The sequence below is a fragment of the Sinocyclocheilus anshuiensis genome, unplaced genomic scaffold (genome assembly GCF_001515605.1).
Source record: "Sinocyclocheilus anshuiensis isolate Anshui unplaced genomic scaffold, SAMN03320099.WGS_v1.1 scaffold758, whole genome shotgun sequence".
Classification (NCBI taxonomy): domain Eukaryota; kingdom Metazoa; phylum Chordata; class Actinopteri; order Cypriniformes; family Cyprinidae; genus Sinocyclocheilus; species Sinocyclocheilus anshuiensis.
Window position 1 is genome coordinate 1,072,976 of NW_015548126.1, and position 16,610 is coordinate 1,089,585.

Sequence of the window (16,610 nt, forward strand, 5' to 3'; positions counted from 1 at the left end):
GAGGAGATGTGAGATGTTTGAGTGGAGCGAGAACTGAAAATAAGTGAGAGGAAGTGTAGAGGCCTGCTGTCTAAGTGCCCTGCAGATGGGCGGCTCATTTCTGCCAACCAGGGGCCCTCATAACTGATGACAAACAGTCTCTTTCTCCAACACACTCGCCTTCTTTCTCTGAGCATTTCCTCTCATTTAGAAAGCGTAGGCATGTGGTTCTGCTTTTTAAGATGGTTTATTTTTTCGAGGCAAACAGAACTTGGTTTCAGCGCTAAATGATTTTCTTTCTGTAATCAAGGATCGGCGTATCAGTCAAAAATTCATGCCTGCATAATGTCATTACAAATGATTCTCTTTGTTCTCCGTAGGCTAAATGGCAGTCATTTTGATGGCGACAAAGCCCTGCCTGGTAAGGGGTCACGTGACCTGGATGAAGAAGAAGGGGAGGAGCTCAGAGCAGAGGAAGAGGAGGCGGAGCATAGCGACAGTGCCAGGAAACCCAGCGAGGATGGCGTGCCCAGCAGTCTGGATCACGACATAAACGATGACATCGATTTCGAGGGACCAGATGATCTGGAGATGAATAGCAAATCCTCGCCACAAAGGTATGCAAATAAAAAAAACTTGTTTATATGCATTTAATTTGTGGCTGTAAATTAATCTTCTAAAAATAATCTCTGCATCATTTGCAGGTTTAATGAGGAAGAGGACGATGAAGATCACAGCAGTTTCTCCACGCTGGATCACATCCGTCACTTTAGTATGGAGGACGGAGACCTCAGCGACAGTGATGTCACCAGCTTTGGCCCTGCCCACCTGCAAGAGGGCATCAAACAGCCTCTATACAGGAAATCTAAATCACAGGTATAACCTTATAGAGCACAAAATTAAAACTGTCGTTTAAAACTACTTTTTCAAAATAATATAAATTCAGAAAAATAATATTAATTTTTACAATATTATTTTAAAATAAATACTAATATTTTATTGTTGTTAATAATAATAAAAAACAACAATAATTAGTAGTAGTAGCAGATAAAGTATTTTTAATAATAACAGTTATCAAAATGTCGATGATAGTTTGTTTTATAATTAACAATATTTTATTATTTTATTAATTGTATTATTAATTGATATTAATAACAACATTATTAATGAAAATTATTTAAAATATTAAATGTTAAATTAATATTTTACAAAATGTAATAAATGACGTATTTAATTACTAATATTTTATTTTGGTGTTATTATTAATATTAATTGATAACAATTAACAATATGGAATTATTTATTAATTAATAATAAGTATAACATTTTTCATGAATTTCCTTTAAATAAATTACTTATAGAATTACTATTTTACTTTATTGTTGTTATTATTATTATTATTATTACTATTATTATTGCTATTATTAGTAAATACATGTTCCTATTAATAATAATTAATAAAAACAAGTAACACATTTTCCATGAATACAATTTGTGTACGTAAATTAACATAATTTTATTGTTTTATTAATTGTATTATTAATGATTATTAATGACAATAATAATAGCATCATTAATATTATTATTATTATTAAATACCTTTTCCATGAATATAGTTGATAGGTGTATTTGTAACTGTATATCTCTCTTTTTAAGGCATATGCTATGATGCTGTCCCTAGCTGATAAGGATCCACTCCATTCGTCTACCCATAATGCCCCGATGTGGCACAGCTTGGCCCGCGCTGCAGAACCCAGCGCCATTCAGTCTCTCAGTCACGTATGACACGACCATGTACCATGTGACCTAACTTAACATTGTGTTAGACTACCGCCAGAGTCCCTGGTCCACACTCACGCCTGCACAAGTGCCCAAATCCTCATTCATTTCCACCACACACACCCAGATCCTGTGCATAGCAGCTCACTGTCCCACATACATCAACAAATGATTGACTGACTGTTTGTTTGATTGACTTATTGATTAGTAGGAATGACAATAGTGTCAGTAATTTTGATGGTGATGATGAAGACGATCATGACAATAGTAGTAAGACATAATAATAATTGTATTTATTCTGTCAAGTTCCAATGTTTTGCACAGCAGTGGCAGCTGGTGAACAGTTTTTGAGATTGCGAATGAAACGTCGGTGTCATGTTTGTGAGTTTTGTCCGCTAAAACCGATGGTTACTAAGAGTAACAAATGAGAGTCTTCCACAAGACAAATGTGATCGCAGACTATTCAGGCACAACCGCTTACCGGCCTGTAAATATCTTTAGAATTACCACCATCACACACAAACACAAATAAACGCAAATACAGACACGCAAAACAACCATGTGTGTTTTTCAAACGTTCTTTTAGGTCTTGTACAGAAACGTACAAGTTTACAAACGTATGTGAGGGGTTGTGGGGTTAGTGTTTCTCTTTTAAGATATTCTCCAGGAGTTTGTGAATTTGAAAACGTAAACAGATACACATAAAAGGTGTGACCTTTAGACCTCTCTCTGACGCTGCTTGTAAAAAAAACAAAATAGGTGTAAGGCGCGAGACAAGTTCTGTCCAATTAAAGCACTGCATTACCTTCAACCCACTTTCCCGCCAGTTTGTGCGAAAACATGCTCTTTTTAGTTAGTGTCTTTTTTAAGTTGGAAGAGTGGTTGGGAAAAAAACTAGAATTTTTTTCTAAATTGAAAAACTAGTTTAAGAATTGAATCTGTAGAACTCGCGTAAAGGGCATTTTATCATTTCCATGGTAACTTTTTCCATTAGTTGGCGAACGATACCACTAAATAGCCTGAATGCTAGTCTTTAGCTACACCATCCTTGTGTGTCTTTCATTTATAGACAATCATGGGTTCCTTGTGTTTATTTTTTCCCCTTGTCGTTTGTTGCTTTGTTTTTGTCTTTCTTTTATTTCTTGGTTGATGTCGTCAATGTTATTGCTGTGTATCTTGAAAGTTGTATTTATTTCTCTGCAAACTGTAGTTTGTTTACTGAATAGCACTGCTCTCAAGTGCCCCCTTGTGTTGAAATGAAGAATTTCTCACTGAAAATTTTGGGGGAAGAGACTCTACTGGGGTTTGTAGTAACGTCTGAATGCCAGATAGTATTAAACGTACCATCACAGCTTATACTTCTAATAAAACTGGTAAATGATATAGATATTACGTAGGTTTTTTTGTATGACAATTTATTGATTCAACTGTAAAATATAAAAAAAATGAGAAAATAGAGTAAAAAAAGGAAAGAAGAATAAAAACAGCTGATATTATTTCTTCATAAAACGCATGATTGGTCCAAGCTGTACCTGACATTTTCTATGGTTGTCTGCAAGCTTGTGTGACGTTTGGGTCCATGTTGATTTCTTGTGCCAAACCTAGGAGAAATGCCAGATTTTGTTTATCCTCACGAGGTGAAGGACCAGATCTTTCCTATTTCACTTTGTTTGTTTTTTTGTCGATGTTTATAATCCCATTTTTAAAAGTAATCAGTGAGTTGAGGTACTTCTGTTTTAATGCTTTCTACAATGTAACTGTATTGCATTATAATTCAATACTGTGGGAGGAGTTACTGAGAAATAAAAAAAAAAAACTCCTATGTGGGCGGACTGTGCACTCTAACACTGGCTCTGTCTTGGTTTGTATTAGGGTGACTCTAACAAAATAAATTTTAAGGTCATATTTCACCCCAAAAGTAAAAGAAAATATTTATATATAAATTGTATTTTGCATATAGAAAATAAGGACCTAGATTGTTTGTATTATAACAGTATTAAGTATTGGTATATTAAACAATATTTAATAGTATATTAAATATTATTATTATCATTGTTATTGTACTAAATTTAATGTATGCTGGTTCTAATGTCCACACAGTATATATATATGACCATAATTATTATAATTCAAATTTTTTAATTCCCATTATTCCAATAATTATGATTATATTATGCAGGTGCAATGTTTTTTTTTTCTTTACTTTAATAAGATTTTTTTTTCAAGACAATGAAAAATATATTTATAGTATTTAAATAGTATATTAAATATTATATTAAAATAGTATATTTTACATTAGTATTTATTGTACTAAATTTACTTTATGCTGATTTTAATGTAAAAAAAAATAATTGACAATATATGACTATAATTATAATTCATTGTCATGAAAAAGGTCTCAAATTCCGCTTATTTTAAAAATTACAATTGTGCAGGCACATATTTTTTTGCTACATTAAAATCTGCTAAGTAAATTTAATTGGTGCAATAAATAAAAGTTTATTACAGTATTTAAATCGTTTTAATTTTTTCATTTTTTGCAGTACATTAGGATACTGAATAATGTAAAAAATATATAAATACTTAATTTTCTCATATAATTTGTATTTTGTTTTTCTTGATTTTTATATATATTTTATGTGCTTTTTTCATAATTATGTCTCTGAATTAGAGACCAAAATATGCTGGTGCAAAGAAGATGTTCTCACACAGACACACGTTTCTGAAGACAGAATAAAACTCTTTTGATAGCTGCTCTCTCGCACACCCACTTGTATTATTTCACACCGAGACACATAAAAATCTGGTTCACACACACTGCCAGACGGACACAGCGCGAGTCTGATCCCCGGTCATCGCTCTCTCACAGATCCACTGTCCCACAGCCAGAGAGAGTCTCCGAGAGAGAGAGAGAAAAGTGGCTGAAAGGCAGAGGAGGGAGGCAAGAATGCACGCTGCACTCGTTTGTTTGAGGGAAATGATGGATGAGGTGGAGAGATGTGATGACCTGGCTCATCGCTCAAACTCTCAATGAGAAACAACATTCGACTGACGTCTCTCTCTCATTGTTTAAACGGGATCCAACTTCTCCAGCCAACCCGGTCAGAACCCCTCGTTCTCACCCTCATAATTCTCCTTCTTTCCTAATCATATTCCCCATTGTCTTTCTTTTTTTCCAGAGGGATGCCATTTTTATCACTCTCTCTTCCAGTCCATCTATTCTTCTCCTTCTGTCCTTTCCTCACCCTCTTATTCTTTCTCTCTCTTTCTGATTTGTAGTGGGTGGATGCCATTGTGGACAGAGGGGTGATGACTGCTTGTCTGGGTTCGAGGTTTTGTGTGTGTTGAGAGTCAGGGTGGGATTTGCTTGGGAAAATTAGTTAAGACCTCTTTGTGTTTCCTGCCATTTTCACTCAACATAAACTCGATTTTGTTGTCCCTGTCCGCATTACGAGGGCTAGACGACACTGCCGCGCAAAGACAAAACACAGTCACTACAACCCAAACAAATGAAAGTTCTGTCAACATTTACTCATCATTGTATTGTTACAAACCTCTATGATTTTCTTTCTTCTGCAGAACACAAAAGCTAATATTTTGCAAAATGGTGGTTGGTGTGTGTGTGTGTGTGTGTGTGTGTGTGTGTGTGCGCAATAAAAGTCAATAGGGTCCAATGTTGTTTTGAACCCCACTGACTTTCATTTGTATTAACTGTTCTTAAAAATATCTTCTTTTGTGTTCTGGAGAAAAAAAGCAAGTCAATACAGGTTTGGAACAACATGAGGGTGAGAAAATGACAGAATTCTAATTCTTTATGTGAACTATCCCTTCAAGGCTTGTTTGTACAGAGCCTCTAAAAGGACATGATGATGGTTCTAAAAAAATGAAACGGGAGGAAAATTATACATACACTCACAATTTTTTTTTTGATGAAAATATGAGGTGGCAATAGTTTTGTGAAAGACTTTAAAAATATTAAAATATACGTACACATGACACATATAAGAATACATGTCAATGCATTTAAGAAAAATTTAAGACATTTAAACCACCATTTTTGCTACACATTTGCTGCACCTTTGGCTCAGAATGCGTTTTGAAATTCACACTGCATTTTGCTACAATTATCACGATGAAAATGCAATCTCAAGTGTCCTACCCGTAAGTCTAAATGCATTTAGGAAAAATGGCAAATTTGTATTTTTGTACTATATATTTTTTTTTATATTATTTAACAGACCTACATTAGCTAACATGTACTAACAATGAACAGTTGTATTTTTTAACTACCATGAATAAAGATAAACAAATAATGTTATACATTGTTAATGTTAGTTAATGCACTGACTGACGTTAACTAACGAGACCTTATTGTACAATAAAGTGTTGCGAGACCAAAGTTGTCCCTTATTTAAGCGGAAACTGAAATGTAAGGTACACAGTAAAAGCGGTGTCACACTCACTGATAATTGATGGCCCGCTTTTGGTCAGCGCAAGCCGTCAAGTCTCTGAGCTCAGTGGGGCGTCCTGCTTTGATGAGGTCATCATGGGTCAGCCAGCTCTGATGAGGTCACAGCAGGTCGTCCCACTTTGATGAGGTCGGCTGGAGAGGGGTTTGTGGGTGCTGTAGTAGGGTGAAGGTGATAATGGGTCTACAGAGGAGGAAAAGAGGCCAACATGGACCATTACTGACCAGCTGTTTGCCGTGAAAGTCTGTCATGTGCTTGAAAGATCACAGGCTGCGGCTTGTACATCTCCCTCTACAGGGCAGCATCTCGACCCTCACATACTGTCAATATGAGTGTGTGTGAGCCCCTCCTGCACACACACAGTCACATTCGTCCTTCTCAAGGGAGTGGTTGTGTTTGACGGGGGAATTTCCCATCGCTCTCATCAGAGTGTATGGATCTATCTAATGAACTAATGAGTCTTTTGGCATGGGTACAAAACAGCCACACACACACGACATCCCACTCTCATATGTGTGTTCAAACACGGGCCCTTCTCTTTCATGTCGACTGAAACATGCCTGTACACTCTGCCACCACCCCACAGTGGCACCGCAGCCCTGGTCAGGACATCTATCATGGCCCCTGAGTACAGGGTGTGACACTGCTGGCACTCTCTGCCTGATTAACTTGGCACTGTTACTTGCCCCCTTGCCAGACGAAACAGCACCTGCTGTGCTTAATGGTTGGTACAGAAGACACTGCAGGCCTTTCATACATGATGGGCATAGAGAGCCACCTTTAAAGTGATTTCTAATACAACAAGCCATGATTAGCTGGTTGTTTTACCACAGCTTATTCTTAAAGGCTGTTTACAGCAAGGATGACAGCTATAACCAGAACATTAACTATAAAGTTTAATTATACTAGAACAGTGAACACACTGTCCACACCACAGTTATAACTATAACATCACAGAAAAACACTGTTGCTATAACGATTTTTTAACAATTGACATTAAAGAGCTAGAGCATTATAAATTGGTGGCAAATGCCGTGATAAAACACCAATGTTAAATAATCCCATGAATTATATTAATTTACCTGAATTATCGGATTTATAATGTTATAATGCTTTTCAGTCATGAAGTCAATTCATAAGACAAATGAAGGCTTTTTAAGGGTATGTTTACACGACAACGATGTATAGAAAACTTTTTTTCCTAAAAACATCTAAACTGCTGTATTATGCATGCCATGCCAGAAGCTGGCGATGTCACTGTTTTTGAAAGAAACTCGCACTTGCCTAAAGACTAAACTTGTAATATGCATTTGCATGACTTCACCTTTTCCACAAATTAACGTATTTATACACCTTATTTTTCCTGGTTATGGCTTGAAGGGATACAGCTACAGACAGAAAATAATGAGAAATTACATTTGCTACCTATTAGATTGTGTTTTATTAATATCTACACCCCAACCCTAAACCTAACCTTACAATAACACAAATGGCCCTACAGTAATTAATTGTTGCTCAGCATGGCAAAAATGACACAATATTGATGTGCGCATACATGCCATAGACTGTATAAAAACATGCCCAGTAGGACAATCTGGCCGTAGCTGTATCCCTTTCAGCCCTAAAGAGCGGGCAAGGCCATTTTTAAATGTAATGTGTCTGGCTTCCGGTGTCATTCGCTTCAAGCTATTTTTAGCTGTAGAAAATTGCTAGTATTGCTGCTTGATATTGCAAACTGGTGTGTCTTACCATATTATTTTAATGTATTATCTTAATTGTGAACACACTGATCCTTATATAATAATAATATTATTATTATTATTAATATATATATTTTTTTACATTGCCCCTATTTTACATTTGAGCCCCTGCCCCTAAGGGACCCTATGCACGTCCCTGATCGGTATCACAGTCTATGATCGGTATCGTTAAAAAAAGCTCTTTGAAACCAGTTTTCGGGATACCAAAACACCGTTGTTGTGTAAATGAATGGTCAAAACGCATAAAAGTTTTCCGTTCCGTCACCGTGTCGTGCAAACGGTCCCCAAATCGCTAAGAAGTCGCTATCTGCTGATCGACTGATTAAAGACTTAGCAATCTTGTTTTACTTACAAATCCAAAATCACTATTTTAAAAGCCCTAAGGATCAAAATCGCTTATTGTCTATGTCTAATGGTTTTAGGACTAAACAATAGCTCTACTGAATAAGGCTTAATGTTTTCTGCACAGCATGTGTAGATATAGAGATCAGATATAAAGAGATGGTTTTACTTTAGTGAATGAATGTTGAGTTGTAATAGCTCAGATTGTCTACAGCTGGCACAGAGCGGAGAACCAGATGAGGAGTTTTATATATGCCCTCCAGTGAGGTTTCTTCTTTTAATAATACATCTCTCGCAAATCGCACACTCTTTTCATCCCTCGCTGTTTTTGATAAAGTCAGGCCGGTGGCAGCTGTGGCTGGATACGTGACAGCTCGTAAGCCGCGGAAGGAGCGGCGGCTCCGTTAAACACCGGCCGTTTCATTCGGGTATTTGTTGTGATCCCCCGGGAAACGGGTCATTAGCGTTATTGATGGGCTCTCAGTACGAGCGGCGGATGCCGCCATGCATATGGTTTTAATATGACAAGACGTGTTAGGGGAACGGCTTACTGTTTAAAATGCCTCAGAGGTCCGTGGACCTGACGTAAAGGGCCGTTTACGCTGGAATTGGATGAAAAGTCAATTGTGCACTTGGAAACTCACTTAGGCTACCTTAGATATCGTGCATGACGCACTGAAATTAAAGGTTGCTCATCGACTATAGTTAGAGCTTTATTACTATAATTTGGACCCTCAAGATATTTTCACTGGTTTGTGGAAATATGCTGCCACATTTCCTTTCAGTAATGCGCTGATACACCCACCACTTAGTGTCACAACAATCTAAAACACAATCACCGTCTTGTCTGATTGAGCAGCAGCAAAGTAGTTTAAATGCTCATTTTTAAGACCACATTCTGAACACTATTATCAAGTAGCCTACTTAGTTTAACCGGTCTGTGCATTTAGGGCAGACCGGGGTGTCACAAGGTCTGCATCTCATGATTATACTGGTTTGAATCAAGTGTTTTCACTAGCAATTTGTATGTTGTTTCAATAAGCCTACCTCAAAAACGTCAGAATAAAAAATAGTTTGAGTCAATTATTCAGCCCAAACTAAATTCAGTAGCTTCGTTTTGTAAAAAGCTGTTGGGTAAACACAATAAAATCAAACTAAATATATTAGATACATATCTAAAATACAGAACTCGGGACGATAGAGTATTGTTTTTTTATTTTTGTTGGCAGTTTGTGCACATTTTTGTATTGGGAAAAATTGACATGTAGCCTAGGCCTATTTTAAGTTTTAATGACTAAATGTGTTGGCCAAAATAATGGTGTTATTTTGTGTGTGTGTGTGTGATAACTTTTAGGCTACATTTCCGTTCTGTTATTGTTTTGTGTTTCATAATTGTTTTACTGATCAAATTTAGCTGAAAAGAAAACTGTTTAATTGGTTCTTTAATGACAGCTTACCCACCCAACTATTGAATCAACGTGTCAAATGTTCTGGTCAGTAACAGTCTAAATGTTAAATAGGTATTACAGAAGTTGACTTGAAAACATTGTGACAACTAGCCCCGCTCTCCTCAGTCTACCACAGGAATGGTAAAACAATTGGGGTATGTGGCTCGTCAGGGTTGCAGAGTGTATCCAAGGTCTTGCTTGACCACCGGCACACCACAATACTGCATCGGGCGCCACCTAGTGGCCCTCCTCGACACTGACCCATGCTGACACTGCACGAAGCACTGCTCATTGACATTCACCCAGAACCTGCTAAATGATCCCTGAATAATTTAGATTAATGACGGGGTCCTGTTAAAAGAAAAAAAGTCTGATAGTGCTCTTTACGTATACACAGAGATGCTGCGTGTTGATTTTTTTCCTTCACTGAAACCAGGGGATTTCCAGTGTCTGTGGCGTTCACACAGGGCGCGTTTGTTGGACTGGTTGCACACGTGTCACATCTCTGTCCGTTGAGTTGGGTCTAGTAGTAGAATGTCAAATAGGGATCCAATTGTTATTTAATGATTTTGGATCCGTAACGGGAAAAAATAACATACAAGTAATGCATTTCTTAAGGTGTGTTTACACAGACTTTATGACTTTTCACATACCTTTTAGAGGCCGCATAAATATGCAACCAAAAATAGGTTCTGACTAATTTAAAATATTGAATAAATATTACTAAAACGCTAAATAAATAAATATTAAATATAAAATTGGGCTCATCATTCATTCAATCTTGATTAATTTAGGCATGACAAAAGCAATATCTCGAGTCAGATTTTGATTAACAAGAAAGAACCGACTCATAAGAGTCAATTTTGCAGGATTCAGATCTGAAATAGCCTACAGTTGCACTATGTATTTGATCACTAAAAGAACCGGTTTGTTTGTAAGATTCAGTCGATTCAGTCAAATCGAATCACACTGGTGGAGTTCGAGAAGCGCTAAAGGGAACATCGGATGCACATTTTCCACAAGTTGGTATGATTTTTTAGGGGCTTCATGAAAAGTCTATAACATACTTGGGTTAAAAATTCTCAATGGTAGTGTAAAACAACACCCTTTTTACCTTGTCAAAAACAGCTCTGTTCACAGTGACCCGTTTCGGTGCATGTCCTTTTAAATGATAATGAGCTACTGCTAACCCCGCCCTTCTCTTCCTTTAAAGTCACCATTCTTATTCATGCAGTTATAACTGCTCAAAAACGATTTAAAACCCCTTTAAAAACACTCTACAAAGGCAACTTTAAACAGGGGCGTCATGCACTCATTTGTTTTTAGGGGGCACGAGTGATGGTGGGGGAGGTTGTTTCATCATGCTTGTCATGTGATGATGTGACACACAGCAGCCATATATAGCCTAAGTATAACTGATATAGGCTTATGTTTTATTTCTTTTTTCTTTTTTTAATTCGAAATATTCCCAAACGTGTTAACTTCATCATGAAATATCTCGATTCTCAAATAATGTGTAAGTAAATGCATTTTGCACCTTTATAGATTAGTTGATCTATGATGGGCGATGAAAACCCGTCTTTTTACTTAAGTCCCAGATATGGGTGTCATGCCATAAAATATTTTTAATACGACTGACTTTGTATTTAATGTGAATTTAATAAAAACATTGTAATTTACTAATTATAACACTTTCATTGTACAGAAAGAAAGCAAAGAACATTTTCAAGCACTCTCAAAAACTTTCATTATGATCACTGAAGCTGTTTACACTGTGAAATGAATATCCTACTTACATCGTAAGCACATCTGCACTTTGTTGTTTCTGATGAGAGAATTCGTCAGAGAGCAGAATTCCTTCAGCAAGCGAGTGAACAAAACGCTGTATTTCAGCGATGACTCATCTGAATGCCTCTGATTGGTCATTGCATTCATAAGCTCAACAGAATCGTGTGTGATTGGTTACAATGTGCAGCGCTGTAAAAACGCTCTGTCTCTGGCTCAGTGCCAGCCAGCAAAAGCAGATTTTAATTTAGCAGCTGATGCTGTGCCGCACTGCACATTCTAATCACGCTAGTGTGATTGTATGAAATATAAAAAATATTATTCGGCTATTTTTGTCTTTTGGAAGCTGCATTCAAAATCCACTTGGCTCAAAAATCTGAGCGCGACAAAGCGACCATTGCAAATAATTTTTACTTTGTGTCAGTACATCATAAATAGAATGAGGCAGCAGATACTGTCGGGAATTTGGTGCATTCCCTTCAAAAACTAAAGTAATCCACTGCGTCTTCAGCGGCTCAGATGTCGGGAGTAAATGACGATTGCTATGTTCATTATTACATCCAACAAAACACCCCAATCGCTTAGAAGAATCCAATCGCGTCGAAACAATGGCGGACTGATGACAGCTCACTCAGGGCTTGTCTGATAAAAACATGGACGAAGTGTCCGTGACGTCACCCGTAGGTTTCTGAAGAGTATTTTTGAAGCTCAAAGTGGGCGGAGCCTGCCGTCACCATCTTGGCAGCGCGTCACCGTGCGTCACTCCCACATAATCGAAAATGGGCAAAGAGGTGGGAGCTGGTTGCTGAAACCACGCCCACCTAGCTCGACGGTGGCGATAGAAGCGGCAATCCACCTGTCACTCAAGTGGCCACGCCCTTAATTATGCATAAATTCAAGGCTTAATATAATTTAAACGGATGAGTTATAAAAAAAAAGCCAAGACACATTTAAGTTCAAACACGTGTAAAAGAGAATTTTGAGGCGTTCGTCAAGACGTAGCGTGTCCTCGAGGAACGGGAGCTAGCTGCTGCGGGCGTCGTGTTTTTCGGTGTTTGGCATAAACTGGTTTGTGACTGGATTGAGATGATTTCTGGGGTAATTGATGAAGATGAAATGGAGTCAGATGACTGGAATTTAATAAGTAGTAGGAAAGGACAAGAAAAGAGAAAGAGTGGGCGAAATGAAGGGAACTGGGTAGATAGCCAAACCAGTAAAAGGGGATTAGAAGGAAACAGCTCAGATGAAGATAATAGGGTTGTCCGTAAAGATTGTAAGAGAGGAATATAAAGTAATTCTTAAATTCAGAAAGGAAGATGAACACGTTAATCTAAGTCCAATAGCATTGTCTAGAGCCATGGTTCCCAACCCTGGTCCTGGAGGCACCCCAACACTGCACGTTTTGCATGTCTCCTTTCTCTGACACACCAATTTCAAGTCTTGAAGTCTCTACTAATGAGCTGATGACCTGAATCAGGTGTGTTTGATTAAGGAGGCATGCAAAACGTGCAGTGTTGGGGTGCCTCCAGGACCAGGGTTGGGAACCACTGGTCTAGAGAGCTGAAGAAAAAGTTAGGAGAAGTGGATACGGCTAAGATTTTGAGAAATGGAAGCCAATATGTAAAACAGAAGAACAAAAAAACAAAGATAATGTTTGCAAGGGTTGATAGTTTATCAGTTCGTTTGGAGTTTCAGGATTCAGTGCTTCCAGAAAGAGTAAAAATTGGATATATGAACATTACAGTGAGGCCATATATTCCTCCCCAACTCCGCTGTTATAGATGTCAGAGATATGGACATATAGCAGCAGTGTGCAAAGGAAAACAAAGATGCCCTAAGTGTGGAGGTGATCACAGAATTGAAAATTGTGAAGAGAATGTACAAGACAAGTGCTGTAATTGCGGGGGGCAACATAGGGTAACATACAGTGGATGTAATGTAAGGAAGAGAGCTGTGGAAATTGAACAAGTGAAAGTGGTAAACAACATAAGTTATGCAGAGGCAGTGAAGAAGGTCCAAGAGCAAAGGAGAGGTGATGATACTGACAAAGATAAAGACATCTCGAAACAAGAGGTTGGTCAAGCAGTGGAAAGCAGCACAAAACTGACAGTGGATAGGCTGATTTTGTTAATTGCTTATGTAATTAATTGAACGGACCAAGTCAGACACAAAACAGAGAAAATTAAAATAATTGTGAAGGGAGCTGAAAATTTTTGGGGTATAAACAACATATCTTGGGAAAATATCAATAAAAGGCTGGAAGTTGATGGGAAGTCGGGAGATGCAGGTGATAAGACAACTTGAATATTGTACAATGGAATGCAAGAAGCTTGTTAGCAAATGGTCAAGAGTTTAAAGGTTTTATAAAAGGGTTTAAAAAGAAACCAGAAATCATATGCATTCAGGAAACCTGGCTTAAACCAGTTTTAGATTTTAGTATTAAAGGTTATGATAGTATACGCAGGGATAGAGAGGAAGATATTGGGGGAGGGTGTATAATATTTGTAAAACAAGGAATACAATATAAGGTTTTACGGAAATGAAAGGAGTTGGAATTTATAATAATATAAGTTTTTGGGGGAAAAAAGGAAATGTTAAAATTATAAATTGTTATAATCCATGTAAAAGACTATCACTAGAGGTATTGGATGAACTGATTGTACATTTAGAAGGGAAAATCATATGTTGCGGAGATTTTAATGCTCATAGCACGTTATGGGACAATTGTAATGATGGGAATGGTATAGAGAGTGAAGAATTAATGGAGATTAAGGATTTAGTATGTTTAAATGATGGAAGGGGAACAAGGATTAATGTAAGAACAGGAACAGAAGCAGCTATTGATCTTACACTTGTTTCAAATTCACTGGCGGGTATATGCTTATGGGAGGTGTTTAGAGACACGACTATAGGGAGTGATCATTATCCTATAGTGATTGAAGTGAATTTAAGTATAGAAGAGTGTAATACAGGAGGAGTAGACAAATGTTTTTTTTAAATGCAGATTGGGAGGCATTTAGGAGTATTAGTGAACAAGAAATGGAAAAAATTGAAGTTAAAGAAGAGGTTGATAAGGTTAATAATGATATTTGTAATGCTATATTGTTAGCAGCAAGTCAGACTATTCCAAAGAAGGGAGGTAAGAAAAAAAAGAAGATTGTACCATGGTGGACAAAATAATGTGATAAAGCAATTAAATCTCAAAATAAAGCTTTTAAAATGTTAAAAAAAAAGAATCATAGTTTTCAGAATTTTATTGAATATAAAAGGAAGCAAGCAAATGTAAGGAGAATCATTAAAAATACAAAAAAAAAGAGTTTTGGAGGAAGTTTTGTAACACAGTGGGAAGGGAAACAGAAATAGGTCAAGTATGGGGAATGATAAAAAGAATGAATGGGATAAAAAGAGAGTTTGAGTATCCAATTTTAAGGGATGGAGATACAACAGCTGTAAAAGACGAAGAGAAAGCAGAAATGCTGGCAAAAAATTTTGTTAAAATACATAAATCCGACAATATTAGTGAGGAGGGAAAAAGAGGAAGGGAAAGGATGTTGGAGCAGTATAAAGAGATAATACAGAGTGAGGAATACAATAATGATCAACTAAATATGACATTTACGAAGTCAGAGTTATATCCATCTCTTAGGAAATCAGCTCCAGGTATGGATCAGATTTGCAATTTAATGATAAGTCATCTCAGTGAATTATTCAAGGATGTTTTATTAAAAATGTACAATAAAATTTGGGAGGAAGGAAAAGTACCACAAAGTTGGAAGGAGGCGGTGATAGTTCCAATACTTAAACCTGGGAAAGATTGTACAAATCCAGGAAATTATAGACCTATTGCTTTGACGTCTAATATTGGTAAAATAATGGGGGGAAAAATGGTGAATGAAAGGTTCATTTATCATGTGGAAAATAGTAAATATTTATCCAAATATCAGAGTGGTTTGAGGAGAGGGAGAAATACAATGGATCCGGCTGTGTGTTTAGAACAAGAAATAAGAAAAGCACAAATAAATAGAGAGAGTGTAGTGGCTGTCTTCTTTGACATAGAGAAAGCATACGACATGATGTGGAGAGAAGGGATGCTAATCAAATTATGTAAGTTAGGTATCAAAGGTCAAATCTTTTTTTACAGTCTATGGTTGGAAATTAGCCTACTCTGCATCTCCAAACTTAGCAGACAGTGCTGTCATATCCTTTTAATTTTTCGATAGTGTAGTCCAATAAACTGTCTGGTTGTCTTTTAAGTAGCTGTGTTAAGTCAAATTTTCCAAGACATTTGCTTTCTTTCTTTGTTTAATCCATCACGGCCTCGTTTTCATTCGCAAAAACCTGAATAAGGTCCATTCCCCAAGTGCTGCACAGATTAATCTAAACCTATTTAAACTAAAGTGCAACAAGTACACAAACAGATGAGGTTTTTACACCCTCTGAGATGCGTTCACAGACGGGTACGTGTGGGAGTTTGCTGATACTCATCTCCAGAGCAGCTCTTTGGCATTTAAGGGTTTGTTGTTTCTGTCCAAGAAGTGGCCCAAATGGTGCGAGACCCCATTGAGTTGATTTCCCTCGGTCTTTCTTCAATTTTATCGCCGGTTCAAAAAGTCACAGTCCTCCGGGAACGGGGCGAGCGCCGAGAGAGAAGACCGTAATCTCTATGGTGCGAAACGACATCGCGTTGATAGTGTCGCTTCGCTGGCGCTGTACGCATAATTTCCGTGCTAAAGTTCCCATCAGATCGCATCTGATCTGACCTCTCCAATGGGTTCTTTCATCACAAACCACTGATCTGTCTTTCAGGACGCGAGGCTTGTCTTCGCTTATTAAACCTATCTGTGTCATACAAGCCTGGGTTGTGTAACTGTGTAACGTTCATGCACAAAAGCATAGGCTATTCATTCAAGTAAACAGAGATAAACTGACACATATGGAACATGTTTTATGCCTGGTCGTGTCTAACAAACCACCGGTGCCAATCCCTTGCTTTGCAAGACAGTCATTTTAAGAAGATATTTTAAATACAGTTCATATTTATCTGCATG

The 16,610-nt window shown here is 37.3% G+C and overlaps 2 protein-coding genes across 3 annotated transcripts in view; one reads left to right on the top strand and one right to left on the bottom strand.

Annotated features, from left to right (window-relative positions):
* Nucleotides 1-3,603, top strand: part of LOC107704745 (MDS1 and EVI1 complex locus protein EVI1-like) — a 173,925-nt gene extending 170,322 nt beyond the window's left edge. For both annotated transcript variants that reach the window (XM_016507734.1, XM_016507735.1), the window contains 3 exons: nt 360-596; nt 684-855; nt 1,636-3,603. In XM_016507734.1, the coding sequence (XP_016363220.1) occupies nt 360-596; nt 684-855; nt 1,636-1,764 (538 nt within the window). In that variant the 3' untranslated portion in view covers nt 1,765-3,603. The remainder of the gene's footprint in view (nt 1-359; nt 597-683; nt 856-1,635) is intronic.
* Nucleotides 3,604-4,604: 1,001 nt separating this feature from the next.
* egfem1 (EGF-like and EMI domain containing 1) overlaps nt 4,605-16,610 on the bottom strand; it is a 68,895-nt gene continuing 56,889 nt past the window's right edge. Inside the window, exons 32-33 of the mRNA XM_016507736.1 lie at nt 6,222-6,410; nt 4,605-4,654 (exon numbers count right to left, since the gene is read on the bottom strand). Coding sequence (XP_016363222.1) covers nt 6,310-6,410 — 101 coding nt within the window. The 3' untranslated portion in view covers nt 4,605-4,654; nt 6,222-6,309. The remainder of the gene's footprint in view (nt 4,655-6,221; nt 6,411-16,610) is intronic.